This window comes from Mesoplodon mirus (assembly GCF_964341445.2).
Source record: "Mesoplodon mirus genome assembly, chromosome: 1".
In the NCBI taxonomy this organism is placed as follows: Eukaryota; Metazoa; Chordata; class Mammalia; order Artiodactyla; family Ziphiidae; genus Mesoplodon; species Mesoplodon mirus.
Genome location: NC_138976.1, coordinates 56,885,017 through 56,902,578, shown reverse-complemented (window position 1 = coordinate 56,902,578; position 17,562 = coordinate 56,885,017). Strand labels below are relative to the sequence as shown.

The 17,562-nt window shown below is 37.6% G+C and overlaps 1 protein-coding gene across 1 annotated transcript; it reads right to left on the bottom strand.

Moving 5' to 3' along the window:
- Nucleotides 1–7,179: 7,179 nt before the first annotated feature.
- On the bottom strand, nucleotides 7,180–7,810 carry IFNE (interferon epsilon; the record flags this gene model as incomplete). Its single annotated transcript, XM_082618471.1, has 1 exon — nucleotides 7,180–7,810. One exon carries the CDS (start codon nucleotides 7,808–7,810, stop codon nucleotides 7,229–7,231), a length of 582 nt encoding a protein of 193 aa, XP_082474597.1. The 3' UTR covers nucleotides 7,180–7,228.
- Nucleotides 7,811–17,562: the final 9,752 nt, after the last annotated feature.

Below are 17,562 nucleotides of genomic sequence, written 5' to 3'. Positions count from 1 at the left end.
TATCTTCCATCAGCTTCTGAGGGAATCTGGTCCTTCCTATTCTCCAGGCATAAGAGAAGCAAGATTCTCTTTTGGTACAGAAGTTGTGAGGTCTCCTTCTTGCATAGATTATTATACCCCCAAGTCTGAGCCCAGCTCAGGGAGAATTGAGGCTCAAGCAGAGCTAGTACCCTGGTAGGGGTGTATCTATTTATTCAAAAATATGTTACTAGGTATGGGTTTCACAGTTTACTCAATGTTTATTCAGGATATGATATCATCATCTGAATTGCCTAAATATATTTATATAATAAATGTATTATATTTTACATTTTTTCCTTATGTACTGAAGATGCCTAGCTTGAGCTTAACTAGTGTTGTCCTTGGATTCATACCAGTGTGGCTTCTGTCAGAGGTCTTAGAGTGGGCTCACAGGGTTCCATTTGCATGAGATGACAAGGGAGCTTCTAAGAAGAACACATCCTGAGGACCACAACCTGGTCCAATCACAGTAATTCTGCTTGGGAGAAGAAGGTCAGCTTTGACAAGGCCATGGGGTTTGACACTAGGATCTCCGGTGGCCCAACCCTTATAACCACACCCCCGAATGCTATGAAAGAGAAGGACAGTTAAGTGTTTTTTGTTTTCATTTGACTTTTTGTTTATTTTTAATATGTCAGGCATTAGTTGCACAAGACAACACATGACAATCTGAGAGAAATGCTTTGGGGAAGAAATCTTTCCTCTGGAATCTTACACTCTACCCCACGTGGTTTTTGATGCTCAAGGCCTCAGATATGACCCCAAGTGCTCCAGGGAACTTTGTGCCTAGAACTTACAGCATGAACCTACTGATGGAAATTCTAACATCCTTTTCCCCCGGGACCCTTGATCTGGTATCTTCTGAAACAATTTCCCTGTAGAATGCTACAACAGAATCCCTGATATGTCCAAACTCATCTCTTTGCCCTTCTAATTTCAATTCATGGTAGAAATCCACTTAGCTAGAGGCATCTGGGGGACATTTCTGTTATTTTATTTATTTCAGCTCCTGAACGCTATCCCACCCACAGAGAGTGTGTCCTCTTTCCTCTACCCCTCTACTAGACAAAAGTGGGGACTTCAAGGTATTTTTCCTGTAATAGCACAATTTGCTCTGGAAATATGCTTATTTCCTTCCCAGTTCCATCCAGCCTTTTTCTCCTCCACTTGTCCCTCCCTCCCAAGGAGTGAGAATAGATTAGGAGATGTTACTTAAAAAATGTCTGTTATACTGAATAATACACCAGCTAGAATTCAGTTCTTAATGCTCTCAAACTAACTCTGTTTTGATCAGATTGATAACCACCTTGTTCATCTGACATGAACCCAAATGAATCTCTGTTATTTAGAATAATTAAATTTCTCCCAGGGATCTATGCCTTATTTAGTACAAGGCTTATACTGAAACTTAACTGGGAATAAATTTCACTAAAACAATGTGCACTTAGCTCTCTTACACAGAAAAAGTTACATGATTTATGGGTCAAGGAAACCTGCCTTTTGTTCTATTCAAATTTGCTCCACTGTTGCTAAGAGGTACACATCTCCACCTTCAGTGAAGAAAACTTAGTTGAACAGGTTTCCACACTTCTAAGAAGCTGGATTCCTCTTGCATTTAAGGTAAACCCATGGGACTGTTTTGGTGTTATGATCCCTTCCCTGAATACTTGCAATGTGACTCTGGCTATTTATCTCTAAATATTCATTACATGCTGGCTATCTCCTGCCTATCCATAATGTTTCAAGAATACAATCCAAAGAAATGAGGAAAATTGCCATCAAGTCTTTACTAATAGTTGGTAGAAAAACTGATCCAGTGACCACCCATTCTGGACAATAACAAGTTGTCTTTTGAATAGAACAATGGGAAGAGTGTTACACCTTATACAACTATAAAATTGAGCCATTTACACCATTTCTATGTATTGTCTTCATAATTTTTTCAACATATTAAGCTTTCTATAAACTGAACAAAAATTTTAAGTTGGTACCAGTGGTTTCCATACTACTTGGCAGTTGAAAGCACAACTAACCATCACCAGGCTGACAGGGATCAAAGGCCCAGGAAGGGTGAATTCAGAAAAGGATTGTCTAAGAAGACCAGAACAATCAGAAGAGAGGCTCCTGCCCTACATATCATGCCGTTGTTTTATTATGCCCTTAATATACAAGGTTAAAAACCACCCTTTCATCAGAGAAAGATAGATACTTCACTTTTTACTCCAAGAAATAGCTTAACCAAATATCCCATCCAGGAAAAGTAGAGAAACTGAAAAACAAACGAACAAAATTTACCCCTTGGCAGACACAGGTAAACAAGACTTTCTCATCTCTAGACAGAGTCTCCTCACATTTACAACTGTCCGTGACAATATGGTACTGACATATCCCTTCTTTTTTTTTAATACAATTAAAATTTCTTCATTCATTCAATATTTAGATTGTCCCTGTTATGTGCTCAGGTAAAGACTTAAGAAATCATTTGCCTACCGTGAAGTAATTCACACTTTAGTTGAAAGAAAGAGAAGTAATTGATTATAGTACAATGTAGTTTATGACATGGTAAGAGTTGTGATCTGCAGGGGCACAGATAGATTCAGAGAAATCAGACTGTAAGGGCTTTCAGTGAAGGGAAAATTCTTAAGTGAGTCATAAATAGCAAGAATGAGATATTAACACATATTAGAAAAAGGATATGTACCAGGCCAAAGAAATAGAATGTGAGTTTGGGTTTTCTATAGCCCTAGAGGGAAGTTCTATATGCTATGCTATTGGAGTTCAGGTGCTGAGAAAGCAGACTTTGAGACAAAAATTACCATACAAGGACTTTATTAGGGAGTACTATGGGATCAACACTTAAGGGAAGAGAAGCCAGGAGGATTGAGACAGAGAATGTTGAGTTGCAGTGCAGTCACAAGTGGCCTTGGCCAATTACAGTTAGGAGCTCCGAAGCTGGGATGACCCTTCTGAGGTGGAGTGAGGGGTATGAGTCTTTATACCTCTACATCAACCAGTCATTGAATACAGGCAGACCCCAGGAAAGGGGAGAAAACTTGGGCTAAATGCCAAAAGTAATTCCAGGAATGAACCCCAAATCTCTTTATTTACCAAACATATATATTTTTCAATAGAGATTATTGAATCACCTGTCATCTTTCACCCGGGAATCCTCTTTCAGAAGTGTGGTTTCCTCTGTTTCCACAACATATTCTTTGTCCAATCAATTACTGCTGTAGTTGTAGTTTTGTGTGTGTGTGTGTGGTACGCAGGCCTCTCACTGTTGTGGCCTCTCCCCCTGCGGAGCACAGGCTCCGGACATGTGGCCATGGCTCACGGGCCCAGCCGCTCTGCGGCATGTGGGATCCTCCTGGACCGGGGCACGAGCCCACGTCCCCTGCAATGGCAGGCGGACTCTCAACCACTGTGCCACCAGGGAAGCCCCTATAGTGGTAGTTTTGATTTCACTTAACCACAGGCATGAGAAACAGAAACTCTTACAGAAAGAAACTTGGTTTGGATCATTTTCCTTAAAAGGCAGTTATTGTTATGGGGTGTAACTGGGATATTACAGCTTCTTTAAGAGGAAAAAAAGCCATTTAATCTGCTGCTGTGAAAAGGCAGTGACAGAAAAAAACTACCTCCTATCTATAGGATGCCCATTTCTCTCCAGGTACTGTGGGAAAATATGAGATCAGTAACCTCAAGGAGACCATGCCTTCATCTATTAAAAGTTTACCTTGGTTATCAAGAAATAGGGATGTGGTTAATACTATGTAGTCACAAGATCAACAGCATCAACTTCATCTAGGAATTGTTAGAAATGCCAATACTTAGTCCCCACCACAGACCTATTAGATCAGAAACAGTGGGGGTGGAGTCATGTGATCTGTGCTTTAACAAGCCCTCCAGATGATTCTGATGTACTGGAGGTGGGGCTTAATTTACTACACATGATAAGCATACTAAGCCAAATGTCTACAAGAGGCCATATTTGTTCTTTTGAAAAATATTTGTATTTACGTATTTATTTATATTCTGACAACCCCATGCGGCACATGGGATCTTAGTTCCGTGACCAGGGATTGAACCCGTGCCCCCTGCAGTGGAAGTGTGGAGTCCTTACCACTGGACCGCCAGGGAATTCCCTATTTGTTCTTTTTTTTAGTTTCAAAAATAAAATTATTTTATTTTTCCTGGTTCCAAAATGAATCCATATTCATAACAGAAGTATTTAATCTGAAAAGTATAAGAGAATGGAAATTCTATCACCCAGATGGCACCGCTGTGAACATTTCAATGCATTTCTTTTCAGACATTTTTCATGCGTATTTTATTTGGAAAAAATACGATACTGTACTTGTTATTTAGTAACTCATTGTTTTGATTTAGTAATCTGTTTAGCTCAGGACATGTAGATGTAACAATGATAATTCAGATGACTCAGCCTGCGAGTACAAATGAAATTGCCTTTCTGAGCTTACTCTGAGCTCACCCATGCATTACTAGCAGGGCGTCTAGTCTTTTAAAGTATTTCTCTTCCTCAATATCTCCAAGCTTAGAACTCTGGTTTTAAAGTTTTAAAAGGGTACATATATTTAAAAGCAAGCAATTTTTAGTTTGTATTATGCAGTTAAAACAGTTATACAAGCAGGATGTCAACTTAAGCTAAATGTTTGGGGAAACATTAGCATGTAAAGTATTGGTTCTAGCTTCTAAATATGAGTATCATCTGCTGTAAGTTTCCACTTGGCAGCTTCTCCATTCTGTTCACCTTAGTTCTGAAGAAAAAAATGTCCGGGGGAGAAAATATCCTTTCTGTAATTCAAGACTGTGAGAGTACACGAACTTGAATAAGGAAAGCCAGGAGCAAATTATTATCATGACTGTCATCATTATATATTTCCCAGTGATATTGCACAATGCTGTTCAGGTTTGTGGTGACTAGAATACAACGCAGGCTTTCAAGGCGCGCAGACTTGGGAGGAAATTTTGCTCTGGCATTTGCTACCTCTGTGGCTTGCTGCGTTACTTTGAGCAAGTTACGTACTTGACTTTTAAAGTCTTGTTCTCCTCACCTGAGGAAAGAATAACAGAAATTACCTTGCAAGATTAACTAGAGAACTGAATAACATGCTAAATGATGGATTTGGTTCTGAAAGGTTCCTGGTTTAAAGAAAACAACAAAAATTGAAGACATGAGAAGCAAATAACCTGTAAACACAGCTGAGTGTGATAAATACTTCTCCTTTCTCCACTTCCCTACCTCTGCGTGAACTTGAAGGTAAGTAGGTCAACCCGTGGGCTGAAAATGTGAAGCCAACAAAGACTTCTTCCTGACTGCCCAGCCTCTGCTTCCTCAACCTCTTCCACTACTGCAGCTGACCCTGCCTCAGTCTCAGGATCCTATTCGGTTCCTCCTCGTTCCTTTCAATCCAAATCTGGAAGCACTGGCCAATAGTTAATATACTTACATTAATTAAACTGAAATGGAATACGTTCCTCAGCAAGCTTTTACAGCCAGTGATAACTTTTAACTAGAATTATACAATGAATCTGAAGCAGAACATGACATAAAGTAGTAGAATGAGCACCAGATTTTTGGGCCACGGCTATGCTTCTCACATTGGGCAAAAGTCGCTGTGACTGTGGGAAAGTTAACAAGCCTCAGTGACCTTCAGTTTCTCTGGCCTCACATTTGTTCCATGACAATTTTGGGGAGCTCCTGGGTGGAAGAGCTGGAATCCCTTAATCACCAGCATCTCCTCTCGTTTGGCATGAACGCCCTTCTATCCAGCTCTCCTTCCATCTAGCCCTCCTCCGGGCCACCCCAAGGGCAGGCTGGCTCAGTCCTGTTTCTTCTAACCTTCACCAAACACTTCCTTTCACCAACAAGACTCCTCCATGTATATTTCTGATTACTGTGACTTGTTAGATATATTTTATTATTTTAATTTGTAACATTCAAATGGCTAAAAATTAAAATACAAAAATATGCTGTAAGTCCTCTTCCACCCTGTTCTCCTCCCTTAGTTTCTCTCCCTACCCCACTCCACTAAATACAGGTTACCATCATTGTAATTTATTCCCTGTATATTCTTTATTTAGTCATCCTAAGTAAGGTCAAATATAAAATGTGTTTTACATTTTAATCTCAAATGTAGCATTTTATATATACAGTCTGCATCTTGCTTTTTCTTTTTTTTTCAGTATAGGAAGAGAACTCAATTCTTTCCTCCAGCTGAACAGTTTTCCTTTATGTGAATATGACAACTATCTCTAACTGGAAGGATCTGGGTGATTTTCTGTCTTTTGATATTATATATAACATTGCAATGAATAATACTGTATGTAAGTCATTTCACATGGAGGCAAGTATTTTTATAGGACACATTTCAGACCTGCACTTGATGAATAAAAGACTATATGCATCTGTAATTTTAATAGATTTCACCAAATTGCCTCCACAGTGATCGTGCCAATTTCCAGGACTCTGGCAAATTATAAGAGCATCCCTTCCCAAAGTCTCCATAAGAGTGTTTTTAAAACCGAACTCGGCAGTTTCACCTATCTGATAGGTTATAAATGGCATGTTAGTCACTTTTAATTTCTATTTTTTATTATTATGCATGAGGTTGAACCTCTTTTCATGCATTTATGTTTTCCTCTGCAAACTGCTTGTTCATGTCCTTTGGCTTTACTTCTATTGTGTCACCTGTAACAAATATTCAGTGTGTGATGATATTTTCAGATCCTGCAATACAAATTATTCCTAGTATTTCTCATTGCTCCTACCAATTTCCGGCAAATAAAGAAATCATTGGGATGGATATTCTATGATAAGGAACGTATTATAGTGGAGACATATTTCATTATATCTACTTGGCCAACTTTTATGAAAATATACCCATTTGAAGAATTATGAAATATTAATGGCTCATTTCAACTCATAAAAATTTCAGATTGATAGAAAATACAAAGTGACATTACAAAATAAAAACACTTGTAGTCAATGTGCATCATCTTAAAGCACAAACCTATATATATATATATATATATATATATATATATATATATATATATATATATATATACACACACACACAAAACCAAAGCAATACTACCATTTTAAAACAAAAAGAAATAATAGTGTCTGGAGAAATCCTACCACCCCTCCACCTACCCTATGCTTTTAAAGCCTGCACATTGTTCAACTTTCCATTCCTTGTTTGCTCAGCTTTCCTGTGAGTTGGAACACAAAGAACAGACATCGGTTGATTTCTACTTGGACAATGGTCCAGGCACAGGTGCTATAGTCCTGGTTTTCCAGGTAATCACGTATCCTTTGGAAATATATTTTAACCTGTAATCTAAGGTTCTCACTGCCCAAGGTGTCTCTTTCCTGCTCTGCTTGCCGTCTCATGAGCGCTTCTAGGTATTTCAGCTGTTGATGAAGTTCAATGAGGAGCTTCTCCATGTGGGTTTCCTCCCAACCATTCAGAGAAATAATTGCCCTGAAGACACTGAAGATCTGCTGAAGCATCTCATGAAGAATGGCCAGTGCTTGTCCTTTCTGGTACTGGTGAGGATTCATAGACTTCTGGGGAAGCAGGAAGTTTTTCCTGTGTGGTAGACACTGCTGAATTGAAGAGGTCTGCAAGTTATTCAAGAGTTTTAAACTCTCTCTGTTCACTCTCTTTTGTTGGAAAAGAACCAGTTTCAGCTCTCGGGAGCAGATAGAGGAAGAAGCCAACAGCACCAATACAATTTCAAAGAAAGGCTTGTTAATCATGGTGAAGGTCAAATACTCCACTCATCTCTGTACAGACTTGATAAGGCTCCAACTCTAGTGACTATATGTCTTTCGTGCATCTCAGATTATTCTGGAAGGGGATCTCTTTTGCAGTTTTGTTTCTAATGCTGTCATTTCTCAAAGTTTACATGTTAGGCTTTCTGGTTCCCTTTTCATACTGTTCATGGGACATTTCCTCCACTTTCCCCATTGTGTTGGCTGTTTGAGGAAGTAATCAGAAGAATTTGTTTTCTTTGTATGTGTTCCTTGAGACAATTACAGACCAGTCATCCAAAATGATCTTCTATTACTCTCATTATTTATTGCACACACAGTTTCACTCAACACAATATGCTTTCTAAATATTTAGTCATTTGGTCAAGCTTATTAAAGTTCTTTTATTGAGAGTAAATGTTTCTTCTTAAAGTAGTAGTCTTTCATGGAGTTATATGTATCAGAGGCTTAGCAGCACCTGTAAGGCACTCAGGGGCAAAAATTAAACAACAAAAATTTAACTGAGTAAAATTAAAGGTCAAACTGGCTCCACCAAGCTGTAGAAAAGGAAAGGTTTTTAAAGGTAGAAAGGGGGCAGAAAAAAGAAAATTATTAGCAAAAAATGTATTGTCTCAGGCAAGGTCGCCTTCCTAAGGGGAATGGAGGGGCCTATACGGCAGATTACCTCACTAGTGCTAACCAGGTAATTCTAGGTTGACTGGTTAAAGGTTACATTCCTGGGCTGTTGAAACGGCAATTAAGTTAAATGTTAAGTCTTGGTTTACTGACATGGGGCTTAGCACAAGTAACTCCATTTTGGGTCTGCTGTCTGCTTTTTAACACTACTAAATTTAAAACCTCAAGTAGAACTGTAAATTTGCACAAATCCTTGAGCAAATTAATCTTAAGATATGTATCAGCAATCTTAAATTGTTTCCTGTCTTATCCAAGCAGTTTAACTCCTAAGATTCTAGCCTATGGAAGTAATATAAAAGGGAAAATATTAGCAAAAGAAGGTCATTAAAAAATTATTGCAGGGCTTCCCTGGTGGCGTAGTGGTTGAGAGTCCACCTGCTGATGCAGGGGACACGGGTTCGTGCCCCGGTCCGGGAAGATCCCACATGCCGTGGAGCAGCTGGGCCCGTGAGCCATGGCCGCTGAGCCTGCACATCCGGAGCCTGTGCTCTGCAACGGGAGAGGCCACAGCAGTGAGAGGCCCGAGTAACGCAAAAAAAAAAAAAAAAAAAAATTATTGCAATTGCAGAGTATTAGAGACAGCCTATAGGTCCAACATCAGGGGAATGGTTTAACAAATGTTGGCAAATCCACATAATGAAATGCTATGTAACCATTATAAATGATAAAAATTATATGTGAAAAGAGTTTGGGAGTAGTTGGTTAGTCTATATTCCCTAGGGTACCAATAACTATGGTAAATCAATGTGACTAGTTTACATCAGTGATGCTTCTTGAATTACAAATTCCCAGTTCCATATCTAAGTCCTCCAGAATAAACCCCCAATCAACCTTTCCGATCTTAGATAAGATTGCTCCAAATGTAGTATGAGGGAACCTGAATTCCAAATAAAGTTAATGATGCACTATTCCCTTAATATAGCTAGACTTGTGTGTATTAATGATATTTTCTCTCTCTGAAACATCACTTGTTGCCTCCTTCACTCCCAGTACCTGTCTGTCCAAGGACTAAGGACAACTTCTCCTTTAGGGCCTAGATCTCTCCCTAGGAGCTTTAATCTCTTCTCTGGATCCTCACAGCACTTTGCACCTTTTAAGCCACTTTTCTTGGTCTGCCTTATATATGGTTATTTACTTACCTGTCTTACAACCTTCCAACATTAAAACCTCTTAATAGAGTGGAATAAACACTCATCTTTTTTACTGTCTATACAACTATAATAGGAGCTTAATAAACCTGTGTTGACTTGGAGTGAGAATGTGCTCTACCACAAAGTAATAGAAGATGTTACATCTTATATTTGACCATTTCTCTGCAGGCAGTTGGGTGAGATCACAAGTGTTGAAAAGAGACTGTAAACATGTGTGGTCTCATTATCTACCAGCTCAGCTATATGCTGGTGTCACTTAGTCAGTCTGGTATTAATAAGCTGAAATAAACTGAGTCAACATGCTCCATGGAGGAATCTTTTCCTGTACAAAAGTTCAACTACATCGATCAAAAGGTTTCTAACATTTTGGGTGCTGTGGAATTTGAACTTTCAGATCCAGGTCCATAAGAGTCAAATTACAGAAATCTCTTATCTGAGCTAACAAGGTAAATAGGCTTTAAACTGATGTCAGGGAGTGGGAGTTGGAAAGAAAAGAAAACTTCACACCAAATTGGACAGAGTATTAACCCTGTTCAAAGGTAGGTTATGTCATGTTAAACCTTGGGCCCATGACTACAAACTTAACATCTAAGCTATGCACAGCTTGTACTGGATACTGTTCTGTAAAGCATGTCCTCTTTGAAAAGTTTTTAAACTTTTCACAGGATCAAAAATTACCTAGTAATTCCACTAGACTTACTGGTTATTTGACATCTGTACATAGTGTTCCTCTGCTTGGGACCATGGTGTCCATCAGGATGACAAATACTTCTTTCACGTTTTCACATCTCCTAAGGCAACCAGTAACTTTATAAAGTGATTCAGTGAACTAAGGGCTCTGTTCTTTCCCACTGGCTGCTAGAGAAGCCAATTGCTTAAGGAAAGGCTAGGGAAAAAGAAGGAAATCTGTTATATATTATCATCGGAATTTCGGAATTTGGATTTTGAAGTCACAAAGACCTGGAATAGAATATTCTCTCTACCATCTGCTGGCTGTGTGACTTTGTGCAAGTTACTTAATTCCTTTCTGACTCAGTTTTTTCATCTCTAATTTATAAAACATTTTTGAGGATTAGTAGATAATAAGATTATAAATAAAAATCTAGTATGGTGTCTAAACTATGATAAATAACTAATGCATATTAGTTTACTTCCACTTAACAAATGACTTCATCAGCCACATCCTTCCTGGGGATTCATAGTTATGGTGAAATATTTTTACAGATAGAACAGAAGATAGGAATTAAAAGTTCAACATTTTTACCTTCTTGTGGCTCTTTTGAGGATAAGCTGAGTTGCTCTGGGTTTCTGGAAGGGTCTGATCTCACTATACCTGAATAATTTTTATTGTGGCAGCAACTCCACTAGTGTTTTTGAAATTTCTTCTTCTCCCTCGTCTCCTCTTTCTCCTCCTTCTCCTCTTCCTTCTCTGCCCCTTCTTTCTCTGTCTGTTTCTCTCTCTCTCTCAACAAAGACCTATGATTATTTATAATATAAAAAAGGAATAACACCTGTTTTGATAACATTCTGATTCTCTATCTAGACAACAGATTTTTCACCTGATCTCCACATAAATCTATAAATCTTTAATGCAGAGCTTCAGGAAAACACTGTAAGGATAAATGAGAATAATCTCTAATCTGCAACCAAGACTTTCACATCATTTTCATCCAATTGACTATAATAATGTAAAATTGTGTTGATTTCCAAATGCTGGAGGATTTTCCAGATCATTCTATTATTGATTTCTAATTTGAATCTGTTGTAATCAAAGAAATTTAAATTTATTGAGACTTATTTTATAGCTCAGAATATGTTCTATCTTGGTGACTTGTACCATGTGAACTCAAAAGAATTATTTTCTGCTTTGTTGGCTGAACTGGTCTATAAATGGTAATTAGGTCAACTTGGTTGATAGTGTTGTTGAAATTTTCTATGCTCTATCATTTGTTCTATCAACTATCAAGAGAGATGCCTTGAAATCTCCAACTATAATTTTGGATTTGTCTATCTCCTTTTCAGTTCTATCAGTTTTTGCTTCATATATCTTTAAACTCTGCTGTTAGGTACATCACATCACTGTCCACTTGATGAATTGACTCTTTTATTTTGAAATGTCCCTCTTTGTCCCTGGTAATATTCCTTACTCTGAAATCAACTTTGTCTCATATTATATACTCATGCTTTCTTTTGATTAGTGTTTGCAAGGTGTATCTTGTTGTATCTTTTTACTTTTAACCTATACATGTTTTTTTCATATTGAAAGTGAGTTTCTTACATATGGCATATAGTTGGACCTTGCTTTTTATCCAATCTAACAATCTTTGCTTTTTATTAGAGTGTTTGGGCCATTTCCATTTAATGTGATTATCAATATGTCTGGGTTTACATCTACCATTTTGCTATTTGTTTTCTAATTGCCTGCATGTTCTTTTTCCTTTTTTCCTTCTTTTATATTTATTTTTAAAAAGTAATTCCACTTTATCTCTACCATGAGTTTATTAGCTACACCATTTTGTTTTATTTTTATAATAGCTTCTCTAGGGTTTAAAGTATACATTTTTATTTAGCATATTACAGTTTACTTTCAAATAATATTATATAACACAAAGTATATTATAAGGATATTACAACATATTTCTATCTTCTCCCTTTCATCCTTGTACTATTGTTGTCAGACATTTTCACATATTTTAAACCTCTAATGCATTGATATTATATTTGTCTTTTAAATAGTTAATTATATTGTAAAGAGATTTTAGAAATCTGTTTTCTATATTTATTCACATAGTTACCATTTAACCAACCATATCTACCATCATCATATATTTACCCACATAGCTACTGGTGGTCTTCATTCCTTTTTTGTAGATCTAAATTTCTATCTGGTGTTATTTTCCTTCTTCTTGAATAACTTCCTTTAGTATTTCTTGTACCTCAGTTCTGTTGGCTATAAATTCTCTTGGTTCTTGTCTGAAAAAGTATTTTTTTCTTCATTTTTGAAATACTTTCTTACTGGGTATACAATTTTAAGTTGACATATTTTTTCTTTCAGTACTGTAATGGTGTTGCTCCACTGTCTTTTGGCTTACATGATTTCTGAAGGGAAGACTGCTGTCATTCTTAATTTTATTCCCTTGTGCATAATGTCTCCTTTTTCTCTAATAGCTTTTAAGATTTTCTATCATCATTTTTCAGCAATTTGATTATGATATGCCTTGGTGTGATTTTCTTCCTGTATCTTCTACTAGGAGTTTCTTGAATCTGTGTTTTTTATAATTTTCATCAGAATCAGAAGTTTCAGACATTATTTTTTCCAACATTTTCCATCTTTTTCTGGGACTCTATTGTAGATACGTCAGACCATTCAATATTTTCACACAGGCCACTGATGTTTTGTTTATTTATTTTAGCCTTTTTCTCTTTTATTTTTGATAGTTCTATGGCTATATCTTCAAGTTGATTGATCTTTCTTCCCTAATATCTTATCTAATGTTAATCCCACCCAATATATTTATCATTCTAGGTATTACATTTTTCATCTCTAGAAGTTCAATTTGTTCCTTTCTGACATCTTTCATTTCTTCCTTCATTATGTTCATCTTTTCTTCTACCTTCTTGAGCTTATGGGGTATTTTTATAATAGGCCTTTTAACCTCCTTGTCTGCTAATTCTATCTGTGTCATTTCTGGGTCTGGTTTCTTGATTATTTTTTCTACTGCTTATGGGTCCTATTTTCTTGCTTCTTTGCATGCCTGGTAGCTTTTGACTGGATTCTGAACACTCTAAGTTTTACTTTACTGGGTACTGAATTTGCTAAGTCCTATATATATGGTTGGGCTTTGTTTAAGACATAGTTAATTTACTTGGAATCTGTTTGATTTCTTGGGGCCTTGCTTTTAAGCTTTGCTAGAGTGGATGGATCAGACTTTATAGTCTAGGGCAATGTTATTCCACTTGTAAGGACTTACAAGTAAGGAATACCCTTGTAAGGACTCTCCTCAATGTTCCCTGTATTAGGAAGTCTTTGCAATTTGGTCAGTAGAAAATGAAATATTCCCAGTCCTGTGTCAGCCCTGGGGATAGCTGGCCTGTTCCTTTCTGGGTCTCTTCCCCCAGTCTTGGTTAATTCACACATCACAGATTAGTTACAGACTCCAGCAGTCCCTTCTACAGATCTCTGTATCTTTATATCTCAGTATTTGTCTCTATCTCTTTTCTCTTTAATATTTTGCCCTGCAATATCTAACTACCTCTCTGAACTCCAAACTTTGACTATCAAATCAGTGTGATCACTGATCTGTTTGGGTTTCTTCCTCCTCCTTGTGCTCCTAGAAACTTTCTCCACGCAGTAAGCAGGAGCAATAATAGGGCTAACTATATTTATTTTCCTTCTCTCAAGGATCATTATCTTATGCTTCCTGTTACCGAGTGTCTGAAAGCTATTGTTTCATATGTTTTCTTTCATTTTTTAGTTGTTTAAAGTGGGAGGGTGAATCTAGTCTCTCATCATGTCTGGAAGTAGAAGTTTTCTCAACATTAATGATCTAAATCGGAAGTTACCAAACTACAATCCATGAGCCAAATCCAGTTCACTACCCGTTTTCATAAATAAAGTGTTATTGGAACACAACTGTGCCCATTCAATTATGTATTGCATATGATACTTTCATGCTATAACTGGCGAGTTTAGTTGTGACAAAAATGGGCTTTGTCAGTGACTTCTAAGTTTATTAGCTGAAAGTATATTTCTATTTCTTCACATTTCCCACAAATTATTTATTTACTATTACTGTTAATCTAAAAAATTTAGTGTTGTAATTAGAATCCTGATTACCTCTGTGTGCTAAAAATATGCCAAAATAGTTTGTTAGTACGGAAGGCATTTAAAACTCAACCAAAGGATGGCAGTATAAGATCAATTACTTATAGCCTGGAATCAGCTTGCACTGTTGGCAAAAGAAATCAAAACGTTCATGGCATCTAGTAGTCTAATAATGTGTAGTCAACAACACGTTATTGCTTTGACCAACTGAATTGTTCCCATAATGCATAAGCTTACTAATCACTCTAACTCATACTAAGATACTTACTGGTTAGTGTTAAATATTTCCCTTTTTTTGCCTTGATTACTCTAATGGACATTTACTGCTTTCTGGATATCCACTGTCATCACTGCTCTCTTCTCTGGGGGTTATAGGTAAACATATCCTGACTTCTCTGCCTACTCTTGGATCTTGTGCTTCTGGCAAGACTCCTCAGTGTGATACATCCAGCCCTAGTCCAAACTACTCAGTGCCTCACTTTGACCTGGCCTCAGTGATTATTTCAGGCATGGTCATTTGTCCCAATGATTTCAACAAACCTCTATCCCCACATTTTCTGAGCATAAACTTGCAAATTAAATTAACCATACTAATTTATCTATCACAGCATGCTGGAGTTGGAAGTGATCTTAAATAGTATGTAATCTCTGCTTCCCTTTTCCTTCCTGAAAAACTAGTTCTAAAGCCAAAAGATGGGTAGAAAAAAGTAAGCTTTGTGCTGGAAGGGGCAGGGACTCATGGTGGTCCAGATCCCATGGTAGGATGCCAGAGTTCAAAGAGGATGGGTCAAGCACCCACATGAAGAGATAACCTGGCATGAGACGTTGGAGCCTGAGAAGAATGAGTAGAGTATCTGCAGTGGGTGGGATGGGCAGCTGCTGTGAAGAGTCACAGCCTGAGTTGGGTGAGGAGAGCAAAGTTTCTTATGGACAAAGTTTCAAAGTAAAATTTTATTATTTATTTGTAAAAGTTGTATATATTTAAGGTATACAATGTGATATTTTGATATACATGTGCATCATGAAATGACTACTATAGTCAAGCTAATTAATATATCTATTACCTCACATAACTACCTAAATAACTTAATTAGTTTTAAAGAGTGAAAGAGTAACTTTACAGTGGAAAAGCCCAGCAGCCATAACCTCTTTCAAGGGACCAAAGTGAACCTCAAATGGGACAAACTGAAATCATGGATGACCAGATAAGATGCAACTCAAAAAACACAACCATCTCTTTTGTGCTCTTACTGCCAAGTGTAAATAACCTTAATCATGAAGCACCATTACTTAAACCCAACTGAGGAACATTCTACAAAACAACTGCCCTGAATATTTCAAGGTTGTGAAAGTCAACAAAAGACCAAAGAACTGTTTCAGAATAAAAGAGACTAAAGGGACTTCCAGTTTCCAGTTCTGTATGTAAGGGGCATGGAAGTAGTCACTCTGTCTTAACAAGTAAAAAGCTGAAGAGACCAAGAAATCAATAACTCTTTTAGGATCCATAAAAGAGGGGAAAACACAGGGCAAACTTCTGTCCCACAATTCAGAGAGAGAGAGAGGAGAATACAGGGAGTAAGAGTCTCTGGAGTCTCTGAGTCTCTGGAGCAGAGACTCAGAAGAGGAAACCACTGTGGGAACCAGTGCTGGGTGGGAAAACCTGAACCGTAATTGGTGGGTTGCTGGATGCTCAATGAGACTAAAGGATATGCCAACTCAATGCACAGCGTGATTCTGAACACTGTCCATTCTCAATTAACAATATTATTGGTACAACTGTACAAATCTAAATATGAAGGCTGAGTATTATATGGTACTAATGTAACAATGTTGATTTCTCAGTTTTGATGATGGTATTGTGGTTATATGGGAGAAGTGTTGTTTGCAGGAAATACACATTAAAGTATTTGAGAGTATTAGAGCATCAGATTGGTAACTTACTCTGAAATAATTCCAAAACTAAGGTTCTCTCCTCTGTATTGGCAACTTTTTTTTTTTTTTTTGCGGTACACGGGCCTCTCACTGTTGTGGCCTCTCCCGTTGCGGAGCACAGGCTCTGGACGCTTAGGCTCAGCGGCCATGGCTCACGGGCCCAGCCGCTCTGCGGCATGTGGGTTCTTCCCAGACCAGGGCACGAACCCGTGTACCCTGCATTGGCAGGCGGACTCTCAACCACTGCGCCACCAGGGAAGCCCTGTATTGGCCACTTTCGAGATTTCAAAAGGAAAAAAAAGTTTGTGTTGTGTGTGTATTTTTTTAAGTGAAATAACCCTTTTTGAGATGTGGTAACTGAGGCCTCATAGGGCAGAGTATCCTTCTTTTTACATACTATCATCACCTATTCTGTTCTTTCTTCCCCTCTTCATAGTTTAATTTAGGCCAAGAATGGCAAAAATGCAGGGGAAAAAAAAGGCCACCACTCCCCATTATGAATATATATAGCATGATGCTTAAGCCCATGAAATCTAAAGTGTGATATATTAGATTTAAATCCCAACTCTATCATTTGTTTGCTGGTTGGTCTTGGGCAAGTTTTAACATTCCTGTGTCTCAGTTACATTAATGTAAAGTCATGGTATCCCATGGAGCTGTTGTGAGATCTGAGATAATCCAATTAATGTGCTTATCACATGGTCTGTGCTCAATTAATACTAGTATGTTATTTGTATTAGGCACAACCGTATTAATATCAATAGATTACAGCACTCTTTCACACTGATCCCTAGGTAACTGCTCTCAACATAGCTCTCCAAGCAGACAACTATTAATCAATCACAGCTGGAAATAAGATGAAGCCTATCTTCCATCAATGGTTTTTCAGTAAATGTTGATTAATCCAAAGAAAGAAGGACCGAGTGGGTGCATGCTCTAGAAGCACACAACATTTACTGGTCCTCACGATACTAATTCATTCAACACATTTTTATTGATTGCTTATTATCTTCCTATTACTGCTTTAGACCTGTTCACTGAGCCAGAGATAAAGATTAATGGAATGTGGTTTAATTGGATTGATTAGGAAGGGTGAGAAGGGAGAAACAGCAAAATATAATCAAATTATGTAGCACAATATAAAATAGAAGTAG